Genomic DNA, 12,494 nt, shown 5'->3' on the forward strand with positions numbered 1-12,494 from the left:
TAGTCTAATAGGATGCAAACATGACTTGAACTTAGGCGACGATGTGATTCGGATGATCAACATCTCAAGCAGGACGTTATTAAAAACATGTCTGAAGACCTACATGATTAAGCAAAGTTCAAGACACAAGAAGGGAACCGCCGGAAGCAAGGATTGTGAAGAAACAAAGTAAAGGAGAGTCGGCTCAAGGTGCACGTGGCTTCGGACCAGTTATATATAGGGTCGGACCAGTTATATATAGACGTCGGACCAGTCCGATTCAAGGTACATGTGACGTCGAACCAGTTATATATAGGGTCGGACCGGTCACAGATATTGTTCATCGTGCCATACCTGTGAGAGTCGGACCACTTCTACTGTGGCGTTGGACCACTTCGCAGCGCAGTCCAACGGTGTTACAGAGAGTTCAAAAGAGGCAAAACTGAGTCAGACTCAGTCCAAGGATAGGGGTCATACTAGTCCGACGATGGCCCCACTTGTCAGCCACAGAGAAGGCATAATGGTCGACTAACGATCACTGAAAATCGACCGTTAGAGCAGGCATCAGACCCTGACAGAACTAGCCAAATGCTACTGTAGCAACGGGTCCATCCGACGGTACGCAGAAAAAGGCTTCCAGGCTGCCAACGGCTCTATTTGCAATAGTGGCGATAAATATGAGTTGCAATCGGCCAAATGAGATGCGGAGGAGCGAGGAAACTTACGTTTCTACACCATCTTAGTACCCTACATTTGCACAGTGCTTCGCGAAGTGTTTATGTTAGTTAGACCACGCTCATATGCGCTTGCTCTGGGTTTAGGCATAGTATTTAGTGAGATTTGCACACCTCATACCACCCGGTGCTTGTGCGTACCATTGTTGTACTCGGAGGAGCTTGTAGTCTTACGAGACCACACCAATTGCATTTGTGGTGTGGCCGTCACCGTATACCGAAGGGAACAAGGCCCGGTGTTTGTATCTCTACCCCACTCTTAGCTTCTGCATTTACATTACTACCTTGGTTGTGTGCTTTACCTTTCCTTGCTTAGTTGATGGGCTAGTTTATAGGATTGGAACTGAGGTTTGCATAACTCTTTTACAGTAGAGATAGCAATACACTAGCAAAATCGTAGTTGCATATTTAGATAGTTTATTTATTTGCATATATAGGTTTTGCTAAGGTTGGAATTAGAGGCCATAGTTAGAACTAAAATTTTAAGTTGACTAATTCACCCTCCCTCTTAAGTATCATGGTCCTTACAGCATGAGCCTATAATTTATTCTCCTAGATCTAGAGTACTGTTCTCCTGAACCGAGAACATTTTCGTATGAAGTCAAAACATTGTTTCCGGAATCTAAAACATGGCTTCTGCTCAATAAAAGAAGATATAGTTTGTATCGCACTTGGTGAATTAATTCATCACTTTGAACAATTAATTTACTGAGTAGGGAGGGTTTCTTGCAAAATTTGAAGCCTCGAGTCAAACAAACCTTCTTAGATAATCGGACAAAAGGCTTGTCATCCTGCTGCACGTAGTTCATGAGATCCCTTACCGTGGTTCGCATCCTTGGAATGTTGCGAGGAGTTCCCCCTTGACCTGGTCACACAAATGGATGCAGAGAGGCTTCAACGAAATATAGTCATGTGCAATGCCATTATGATTGGTTTTGCCAGTGCTAGGTTATGGACTCCTCCCTAAAGATAATCCTTGTCTCGTAGCAAGAATTGATTTGTATGGGTTGGACTGTTCATCAAATTTTGGGATCTTTGGCTTGTAATAGCTAGCCATTGGTATTCTTGGTTCTCCCAGGACAGATGATGTCATGTCAAATCTTCGGGCTTCCCTTTGATTTCATGTCATGAATGCGTTAGGATTTAGCAGGACAAATTCTTCAAAATTGTCACGTCTTGGGGCATGTTTTTCTTCTTTATTCAGTTTGTTACACAACCCTTTCACCTCCAAGATGGTGGTTTTTAGGTCTTCGGCTTTTTGCTTCGCTGCCACTTCTTGCAGTAGGTAGAGCTTGTAGTTTCTTGATTTCTTTCTTGTATCCTTCAGTTTTGCCGAGGTTTGGTTTTTGTTGGTTGCTTGCATGTCTTCGCTCTCAAAGTCGTCATTTTTTACTTTGAGTGTTGTAAGAAAAATGGACCCTATGCCCATTTACTTTGGATTTTGGTGTTTAATGACCAACACAATCAAATTGGACTAATGAATTTGTAAGTAATTATTTTGTAGTTTAATAGGGTGCAAGACGTGACTTGGACGAAGGCGACATGATGATCCCACGATCAACACCATAAGCAAGACCCTAGAAGCACAAGAGAAGACCCAAGATATCAAGCAAAGTATAAGCATAAAGTTGGAAACTGTTTACACTAAAATTTGGGAAGAAGAACGCGAGAACTCGAAGCTTTCAAGATTGTGTCATCAAGGAATCGATTACATAAGGGTCGATATCAGCTGATTCAGATGTGGCACTACAATCGGCTCTCTTCAGATGACATCAATAGATAACGGTAATAAGCTACGGTTGGCGTCGAGAAAGTCATGTCGGACTCTACAAAAAGGAAAAGATTAGGGTCCGAGTTATCTTAAATTAGGAATGTTTTCTCTTATACCAAAGATTATAATAAGTCGTACTTGAGTAGGATTCATGCTTAGGTTCTGGGTATAAATATTGGACCCTGGTTATTATAAAAGACATCCAATCAATCAATACCAATTACTTTTTTTTTTTGCTTTACACCAACCCTTAGGAGTAGGAGTAGTGTAGATCTCGACGAGTTCTTCAACAAGCAGGGCTGCATCGGTCCGGTCGACCTCCGGCTTGTCTGTAAGTACCGTCATGGCTTATATTTCTGTTTGTAAAGCTGCATCGGTTAAGTTTGACCTCCACTGCGAACTCTAGTATAAACTAGTTATCGACTCTTATCTAGTTTCACTACTAGGGATGTGTACATCAATGATGCTCTTCTTTCGTCACTGAAGACTCCAAAATCATCACATATATTATTTTATGACGAATTTGTGATGATATGGTATTCGTCATTGAATGCGCGTCATATTTTACCTACCGTGACGAAACGTCTATTTTCGTCATAGATGTGCATTTGTTCTATGACAAAATGGCTGTCGTCATAGAAGTGTATTCTTTCTATGACGATCTATTTTCGTCGTTGATGTAACCCCTTTTTCATCATGACTTGCCGCCTGTTAGGCGGCCAGACGACGTCTGCCACGCTGGCAGCTGACGTGTCTTGTCCACGTGGTGCATCCACATTGCAGGTGACGTGTCCGACCATGTGGCAGCTGACGTGGCCAGTGATGTGGATGGTCCACGTGTCCACTTTTTATTGGGCCACATGGCTTGCTGTGATAGGTTCTCATTTTTGTCACTGAAGTAAATAGAAATTCGTCACAGACTCAATTACCAAATCGTCACAGAAAGGTCAGATAATTCATCACAAGTGCACATGCTGATTTCATTACAGAATGCAAATAATACTGGAATGACCAAAAGCTTCCATAAATTAACAGATCCAGTATTCCAATGACCAACAACTTAATCAACAATTCTAAACTCTGGTTCACATAACTCACTAGACATCACATTTGAACTACTAGTTTCATCTCAGTTCACATTAACATCATAGGAAATAATAAAAAGTTGCCAACCACCAGCAACATAAGTTACTACATAAACAAAATCACCAGCAGACCCCTTGCTTAATGAACCAGCAGCTACGAGCAGTGCTCATGTCGAAGAAGCATTGTTGATGGCCAAGATACGCTTGAGCAGCGTATTGTTCTCCTCCATTGTCTTGTTGTTTATCTCTGTCAGCTTCTTGTACTCCTCCATCTCCTTTTGTGTCCTCGTCAGCTTTTCCTTAGCTTCTTCACTTCTCTTCCTGAGTTCATCGATTTCACCTTGTACAGCAGCCGTAGCTTCAGCCGCTAGTTGCTCCCGAAGCTCGCTTTCATTTGATGATGATGATTTGGAGGATGGCACTGGTTTGATGCGAACACTCTTCAGGAAAAGGTTTGAGCTGTTCTGGGAGAGCACCTGGGACACAACCTGCACACTGGACACTGTTGTCTCACCATTAGCAATAGGTTCTGTCCTCAAAGCTTACATATTTGACTGAAACAGCAATGACCCATCATTAGTTGATACTTATTGCATTAATTTGAGGAGGAAATATCACACAAGATGTATTTTAAAAAATAAAAACCTATGCTGCATTGACAGAAATTGACGCCAAATAGGTATGCAGTCATGAGTCATTTATTTGTTGTCACGTAACTGAATACAAGTAGAAGTCAACAACATAGGATTATTATTTAGCAAGTATGTCTAGCTATATTGGATTATGACCAGTTTTGAGCAAAAGACAGAGTAGAAAATGTTTGAAATAAGACATATTATCCAATTAATGAATAGTTGTTGGCACAGCGAAACAGATGTCGTGACTTACAACTGCTTCTCTTGCTAGTTCAGTCAGACCATGTTTGGAGCTGGTATGGCAGGTCTTGAAGGCCTCCACCGCATCAAGTTCTTCATTTTGTTCTGTGCTTGGTTCTGCATTGTTTTTCTTCTTCTTCTGTTTCATAGATAACCAATTACAGCAAAGTTTTCTCAGATGAAATGCAAAATAAGTTGTTTAGTGCAAATATGTATAGGGTACTCTTTACTTACATATGCATGTAAGTGTGCCACATAGCTGCGAGAACCCGTAGCTTGATGATACTTGACTTTACGGCGATTCTGCTTGTTCTTTTCACTTGATTCCTACAAGATAATGAACATGTCAGATGAGATCATAGGTTTAAAATGAGAAGATCCTTTGGAAACTGATTGAGAAAGAATATATGACAAGATACCTATTTATCTGAAAAACAGTAAGATGGTAATTTTTCAACTCTTGCTTGTCTACTCTTTTATGCCCCTATACAACTTCTATGAAAAACAGTAAAATGGTAATTTTGCAGGTACACCATTGAAGTGTATTAAGCAATCACTGCATAAGAGGCTATGACAATCACTGCACAAATAGCATAAGAGCTTTTAGTTTTTGCTGCATAACAAACAAACACTAACTAGATCATGCACGTGAACCTCGACAGATTGCTACCTGAAAATCTTTGTTACGCTTGCTCTTCTAAAACCCATTTTTTACCAAATGAAGCCATTAAAATAATCACAGTGCATGCAAAATAGCATAAAGGTTTCAGTTTTCCCAATGTTGCATAGCAAACAAACACTAACCAGATCGTTCATGTGGACCAAAACCATTTCCCCCCCAAATGAAGCCATTTCAATAATTGCAGTCATGCAAATATAATATTGATGTATATTGATTTGAGAGAAGATAATCCAAACATTTGCAGAGAACACACCAATCGATCTGCTGTGATTTCATCATCCTTGTGAATCTGATGGCTTTCCTCTGACATGTTGCCATCCTGGCACCATTATTCAGAAGGTTTTTCAGAGAGATAAGGTCACTACAACGACAGAACACACACTGGTAATACCCCAATGAAATAAGTATGCATACAGAGCAGAAGCACTAACCAATGTACCGGATCCAATATCCGTGTGCTGCCTGCACTCAAGTTTTATCAACATAGGCACCCATGTGAAGGTACACCCGTTATGTCAAACAAATTATAAACTGAGAATAGAAAGTTTTATCAGAAAAAATCAGAAAGCTCCAAATAAAGCATGCTACCGTGGAGGATCTGCGCTTCTCAGAAGACCTTTTAGGACTGGAACTGCTAGTTACGACACCTGCAACTTTTCTGCTAAGTCTACTTCTAGGTCTCTACAATTTAAGAAAACAGTAGCAAGTTAACAGTTGATAAAGAATAGCCCTATGTTATCAGTTAAGGAATAAATGTACCTGAGCCATATTCTTAGCTGCCCTTTGCTGGCGGACATACATCATAAGAGGTGTCACAACAGGTGCCTCCTTTCCAGCAGCTGACAAAAATAACCAAATGTGACAACCCCATTTTATGCTTGGCATATTTGGAAAGACACATCGATATAGCAAATACTTCCTCCATTCCAAATTATAAGATGTTTTGACTTTTTGAGATACATTGTTTTTAGTGTGTATCTAGACATAGTGTATATCTAAGTGCATAGCAAAAGCTATGTATCTAGCAAAGCCAAAATGTCTTATATTTTGGAATGGAGGGAGTACTATTATGAATAGAAAGTAATGATGGCATATTCTACCTGCCCTTTCAGCTTCTTTCCTTTCAAGCTGAATTTCAGCACTAGGCAGATGCTCAGTAGGCTTTGAAATAATCTCAAGAAACTCCAAGTACTCTGGATCTAGTAATTCCAAAACAACAAAATCCAAGTTTAGGAAAATGGTAATATGATAGAACGATACAATTGGGCAAAGAATTAGGAAAAGTGATTGCCTAAGACCTTTCATAAAAGTTCCTTCATGGCCATCCTTCTTGATATTTGACTTGGGAACCTGTTGTGATGGTGCATATTCCACGAAAGCTTTAAATTGAGCACCTGACAAAACCATACGCAACATCCATGAGACCCAATTTATACAGTAGAGCATAAATGACACTCCCCCAAAAAAACTACAAACACACGTGGTCTACAGTTGCCAAAAAAAGCACCAAATTTAATACACTGGTAAGTAGTTTATTTCTGTTTCAGCATAACAATATAACACTGTACAAGAAATATTATCAAGCCAACATATGCTGTTCTTGCTTCCAGCGACCACCATTAGCACTGACCTAAGTTGGATCAACAAGCACAATAACGTCAAGGACAAGATTAATGTCAGTATGTCATTGTTCATGTGCTAGCAATGCTGCAACCTTATGTAAGTACATCCAATTCAATTTCAAAATTTCCTTCATACCAAATTTTCACTAGTGTGTTTCTCTTGGATCTCTTCTTCCACACTCACCAAGGGAAAACAGAATCCTATACACCAACAGGTCAAGTGGACAGTGTTCTAGAAAGCTAACTATAACTGAATATAGATTATCGTGGACAAAATTCAACAAGATGAAGAAAATACCCTTTTCATTCACAAATACGTGCCCACTGAAGACCTCAGCAAACTCAACAACGTCCTCTGGGTGCTTGAAATTAAGGTAAAGTCGAGAATACCTATGATTCTTTTGGCTGGATAAAAAGGGAGAAAGAAGAATGTCATCATCATTTAGCTTCAAAATTAAGCAATATACTGATGAGCAGGCTAGTTGTTTGCGAGAAGAGTACACTAGAACTAGCAAACGGAACTTAATCAGAGACATCGCAATAATAGCTTCCTACCATGGTTCATAGGCTAAACAGGATAGTACCACAAGTCCTAATTACGGACCTACTCCCACCCACATCAACGCCACAAGCACTGGAAACGCAGAGAGCGCGGACCTGGCATTGCCCAGGCGGAAGCACGCCCAGTCGTACCGCCCAGCGAAGCGCGCGTCGACCTGGTCCAGGACGGCCTGCTGCGCGATCGCCGGTGGCAGCCGCCGGAGCACCACCTTCGTGCGGTGCGCTGGGTCCTTCATGTGCGCTCGCGCCACCGACGCCACCTCGAATCCCACTCGCGTCGCGAATCGCCACGAACACCCCCCCACCGCGACACCGTCTCAAACCCTAGGTCCGGGTCACATCGAGGGGAGGCGGGGCAGACGCCAGCGAGATCTAGGGGACGAAGGGGGAGGACGGGGGAGGTGGCTAGGGTTTGGAGCCGAGTGGGGATTTGTCTCTCGCTCCTGCTTCCCTTCCCTTCACCGTCGCGTCGTCGCGTGCAATTTTTCTTTTTCTTTTTCTTCCGCTTTGGCATCGAATAGGGTTTGGGGGGTTTGGGGATGGGGATGGGAAATTGGAAACAGCCGTAGATTGGGGGATGGGGTAGAGGAGGAGACGTGGGGGAAAGGAGAAATTTCAATATTTAACCTGGGTTCACACGCCTCTCAATCCGTATAGTTCTGAGAGTGTATGCAGATTAACTTTTTTTTGTCATCTTGTTATTTGACAAAATTTGAACCTTTTAAATTTGAAATTTTAAAAAATGACAAGTTCGAACCAAAATTTTAGACCCAAAATGATTTCAACACAAAAAATGATGAATACCAAAGTTGTTCAACTCATTAATATCTACAACTTTTATTTTAGTCATCTTGTCATTTGACAAAATTTGAACATTTTAAATTTGAAATTTTGAAAAAACAACAAGTTCGAACCAAAATTTGAGACCCAAATTGATTTCAACATAAAAAGTGATGATTATAAAAGTTGTTTAACTCATGATTATCTATAACTTTTATTTTGGTCATTTCTTTATTTGACAAATTCTTAGCACACATTGTTCACTAATCTTACACATATCTCATATAGTTTATAAAACCTTACGAGAGATGTGTCACATTTGTGAACAATGTCATTATCACTTTTTCATATGAAAAAATGACCAATACAAAAGTTGTAGATCTTGATGAGTTATTCAACTTTGGTATTTATCACTTTTTCAGCTGAAATTATTTAGGGTACCAAAATCTTGTCTGAAGTTGTATTTGTTTGAAATTCAAAATTTAAATTGCTCAAACTTTTCATATGTATATATTGACAAAACCAACAAAATAAATTGATAGAGAATGATTTTAGAAAATTTTAGGAAAAAATCATTAGATTTGGAGTTTGTATGAGGAAGAAAAACTAATTACAAAGTTGACCCACATATTAAAAAAAGAAATCGTACTGTTCACTATGATCATGTAAGGATCATCTAGAACAGTGTGATTTCTCTTTTTAATCTGTGGATAAACTTTGTAACTAGTTGTTCTAACTTATACTAACTCGAAATATGATGGTTTTTTTCTAAAAATTTCTAAAATCACGCTTCAGCATTTAAGTTTGATCAACCTTGGATGTGACAATGTTTTACATATTTTAAAATTTGAAATTTGAAATTTGACAAGTTCAAACCAAATTTTAAAACCCTAAATGATTTCATATGTAAAAGTGATGAATACAAAAGTTGTTCAACTCATCAATATCTACAACTTTTATTTTGGTCATCTTGGCATTTGACAAAATTTGAACCTTTCAAATTTGAAATTTTAAAAAATGACAAGTTCGAACCAAAATTTGAGACCCAAATTGATTTCAACATAAAAAGTGATGAATACCAAAGTTGTTCAACTCATTAATATCTACAACTTTTATTTTAGTCATCTTATCATTTCACAAAATTTGGACCTTTCAAATTTGAAATTTTAAAAAACAACAAGTTCGAACCAAAATTGGAGACCCAAATTGATTTCAACATCAAAAGCGATGAGTACCAAAGTTGTTCAACTCATGAATATCTACAACTTTTATTTTGGTCATTTCTTCATTTGATAAATTCTTAGCATACATTGTTCACTAATCATACACATGTCTCATATAGTTTATAAAACCTTATGAGAGATGTGTCACATTTGTGAACAATGTTGTTACCACTTTGTCATATGAAGAAATGATCAATACAAAAGTTGTAGAACTTGATGAGTTATTCAACTTTGGTATTTATCACTTTTTTAGCTGAAATCATTTGGGGAACCAAAATATTATCTGAAGTTGCATTTTTTTGAAATTCAAAATTTAAACTGCTCAAACTTTTCATATGTATATATTGACAAAACCAACAAAATAAATTGATAGAGAATGATTTTAGAAAATTTTAGGAAAAAAATTATCAGATTTGGAGTTAGTATGAGGAAGAAAAACTAGTTACAATGTTGACCCACAGATTAAAAAAAATCACACTACTTACTAAGATCATGGATCATCTAGAACAGTGTGATTTCTCTTTTTAATCTGTAGGTAAACTTTATAACTAGTTGTTCTACCTCATACTAACTCCAAATGTGATGGTTTTTTTCCTAAAAAATTCTAAAATCATGCTTCAGCATTTAAGTTTGATCAAACTTGGATGTGACAATGTTTTACACATTTTAAAATTTAAAATTTGAAATTTGACAAGTTCAAACCAAATTTTCAAACCCTAAATGATTTCATATGCAAAAGTGATGAATACAAAAGTTGTTCAAATCATCAACATCTACAACTTTTATTTTGGTCATCTTGCCATCTGACAAAATTTGAAATTTTCAAATTTGAAATTTTAAAAAATAACAAGTTCAAACCAAAATTTGAGACCCAAAATGATTTCAACACAAAAAGTGATGAATGCCAAAGTTGTTCAACTCATCAATATCTACAACTTTTATTTTGGTCATCTTGTCATTTGACAAAATTTGAACCTTTCAAATTAAATTTTTTGAAAAACAACAAGTTCGAACTAAAATTTGAGACCCAAAATGATTTCAACATAAAAAGTGATGAATACCAAAGTTGTTCAACTCATTAATATCTACAACTTTTAGTTTAGTCATCTTGTCATTTGACAAAATTTGAACCTTTTAAATTTGAAATTTTGAAAAACGACAAGTTCGAACCAAAATTTGAGACCCAAATTGATTTCAACATAAAAAGTGATGAATACAAAAGTTGTTCAACTCATGAATATCTACAACTTTTATTTTAGTCATCTTGTCATTTGACAAAATTTTAACCTTTCAAATTTGAAATTTTAAAAAATGACAAGTTCGAACCAAAATTTGAGACCCAAAATGATTTCAACATAAAAAGTGATGAATACAAAAGTTGTTCAACTCATTAATATCTACAACTTTTAGTTTAGTCATCTTGTTATTTGACAAAATGTGAACCTTTCAAATTTGAAATTTTGAAAAACGACAAGTTCGAACCAAAATTTGAGACCCAAATTGATTTCAACATAAAAAGCGATGAATACCAAAGTTGTTCAACTCATGAATATATACAACTTTTATTTTGGTCATTTCTTCATTTAATAAATTCTTAGCACACATTGTTCACTAATCTTACACATGTCTCATATATTTTATAAAACCTTATGAGATGTGTCACATTTGTGAACAATGTCGTTACCACTTTGTCATATGAAAAAATGACCAATACAAAAGTTGTAGATCTTGATGAGTTATTCAACTTTGGTATTTATCACTTTTTCAGCTGAAATCATTTAGGGAACCAAAATCTTGTCTGAAGTTGCATTTTTTTGAAATTCAAAATTTAAATTGCTCAAACTTTTCATATGTATATATTGACAAAACCAACAAAATAAATTGATAGAGAATGATTTTAGAAAATTTTAGAAAAAAAATCATCAATTATCATGTTATACGTTTACAAATAGAAAAACATGCATGCCTTTATCACAAAACGATGAGTGCTCCAGTGGTAACGCACCAACATGTCTAGCAGCAGGTCATAGGTTCGAATCTCCCTGCGTGCACTATTTTTTGGCAAAAAAAAGGGAGGCGGAAGGATGCAGTTCCACCTGGACCGTGTGGGCCACGCTGCCCCACTTATTCGCCGCCACGTCCTCAGACTGAGACCCGCTGGTGGGACCGCATCGCCATGTCTTCAAGGTTGGGACCTGCTGGTGGGACCATGGCGCCACGTCCTCGAGGTGGCACACGAGCCAAACGATCTATGACGATTTAGTTTTGTTGTTTTATGACGATTCTTTTGTTTTCATCATTATTCTTCGTGCCAAAGCTCCGTCACTTGTTACTTATGACGAAGCTGGAAATTTCGTCATAGAAAACGCTTGTTCTGTGACAAAATTTGTAAGCGTCACGATTGAATCGTCATTGATGAAAACATTTCTAGTAGTGTTTAAGTACGACTGCATCGGTTAAGTTTGACCTCCACTGCTTGAATTAGATTAAGGTCAAGTTATCGGCTCTACCTAAGGGTGGTATCCTTCGGGTAGATTCATTAAGTTACCAATCTTACTGATGTTCTTACTATCATTAGTTTTCAGCAATATCAACCTACCCGATTGAGATCGATCTAGATTGGCCCCACATCCTTTTAACCCATCGTTTATCTTGTTACATTACAACGGTTCTTACTTTAAATGATGGATTACGTTTCATCGGTTGTTCTACTTCGATCTTGATCGTGCATAGTGCGCAGTTAAGGCATGTCTGATCTTGAGGAGGTTTGCTGGCTAGTTAAATCTGGTCTATAGTTTGCTATTATGGTTGTAACGATCAGGTCGATCCCCACTGATGGCACTTTAGATCAGAGGATTCTAGTTAGTAGATTTGTTTTCAATCAAGCATGACCTTGACTATTTGCTATGCCTGCATCAGCTAAATAGCCAATCGCCCACACTTTAACGTTCATAGCATGTTTTCATGACCCTGTTAAATGTGAATCGATCCATTTTCTTTAAAGGTTTAATGTGTTATCTTTATTATGGCTACCATCGATTCGGTCGAACTCTACTGTTAAAGATAATAGGTTAGATTTGAGGAGCTTATAGGTCTGCTCGTATTGAATAGTCGATTGTTCATATGCTATGACCCCTTTTCTACTTAAATCGGCTATTTCAGCCGATTTGTCTGTGCTTTCA

General features: G+C 37.7%; 1 protein-coding gene across 8 annotated transcripts; it reads right to left on the reverse strand.

Moving 5' to 3' along the window:
• Positions 1 to 3,519: 3,519 nt before the first annotated feature.
• Positions 3,520 to 7,882, reverse strand: LOC136513840 (regulator of nonsense transcripts UPF3-like). Of its 8 annotated transcripts, XR_010773451.1 has the most exons (11): positions 7,406 to 7,882; positions 7,047 to 7,153; positions 6,425 to 6,520; positions 6,227 to 6,325; positions 5,886 to 5,965; positions 5,715 to 5,807; positions 5,558 to 5,588; positions 5,380 to 5,445; positions 4,679 to 4,771; positions 4,458 to 4,580; positions 3,520 to 4,123 (listed from the first exon to the last, which is right to left on the reverse strand). XR_010773451.1 is itself a non-coding variant. In XM_066507816.1 (8 exons), the coding sequence occupies exons 1-8, from the start codon at positions 7,543 to 7,545 to the stop codon at positions 5,402 to 5,404; spliced, it is 690 nt and encodes a 229-aa protein (XP_066363913.1). In that variant the 5' UTR covers positions 7,546 to 7,882; the 3' UTR covers positions 4,779 to 5,401. The 8 variants fall into 8 exon arrangements, 2 of the variants coding, with proteins under 2 accessions (XP_066363913.1, XP_066363912.1); XR_010773452.1 differs by having other exon boundaries at positions 5,558 to 5,807; positions 6,227 to 6,319; XR_010773448.1 differs by having other exon boundaries at positions 3,520 to 4,071; positions 5,558 to 5,807.
• Positions 7,883 to 12,494: the final 4,612 nt, after the last annotated feature.

Source organism: Miscanthus floridulus, chromosome 16 (assembly GCF_019320115.1).
Source record: "Miscanthus floridulus cultivar M001 chromosome 16, ASM1932011v1, whole genome shotgun sequence".
In the NCBI taxonomy this organism is placed as follows: domain Eukaryota; kingdom Viridiplantae; phylum Streptophyta; class Magnoliopsida; order Poales; family Poaceae; genus Miscanthus; species Miscanthus floridulus.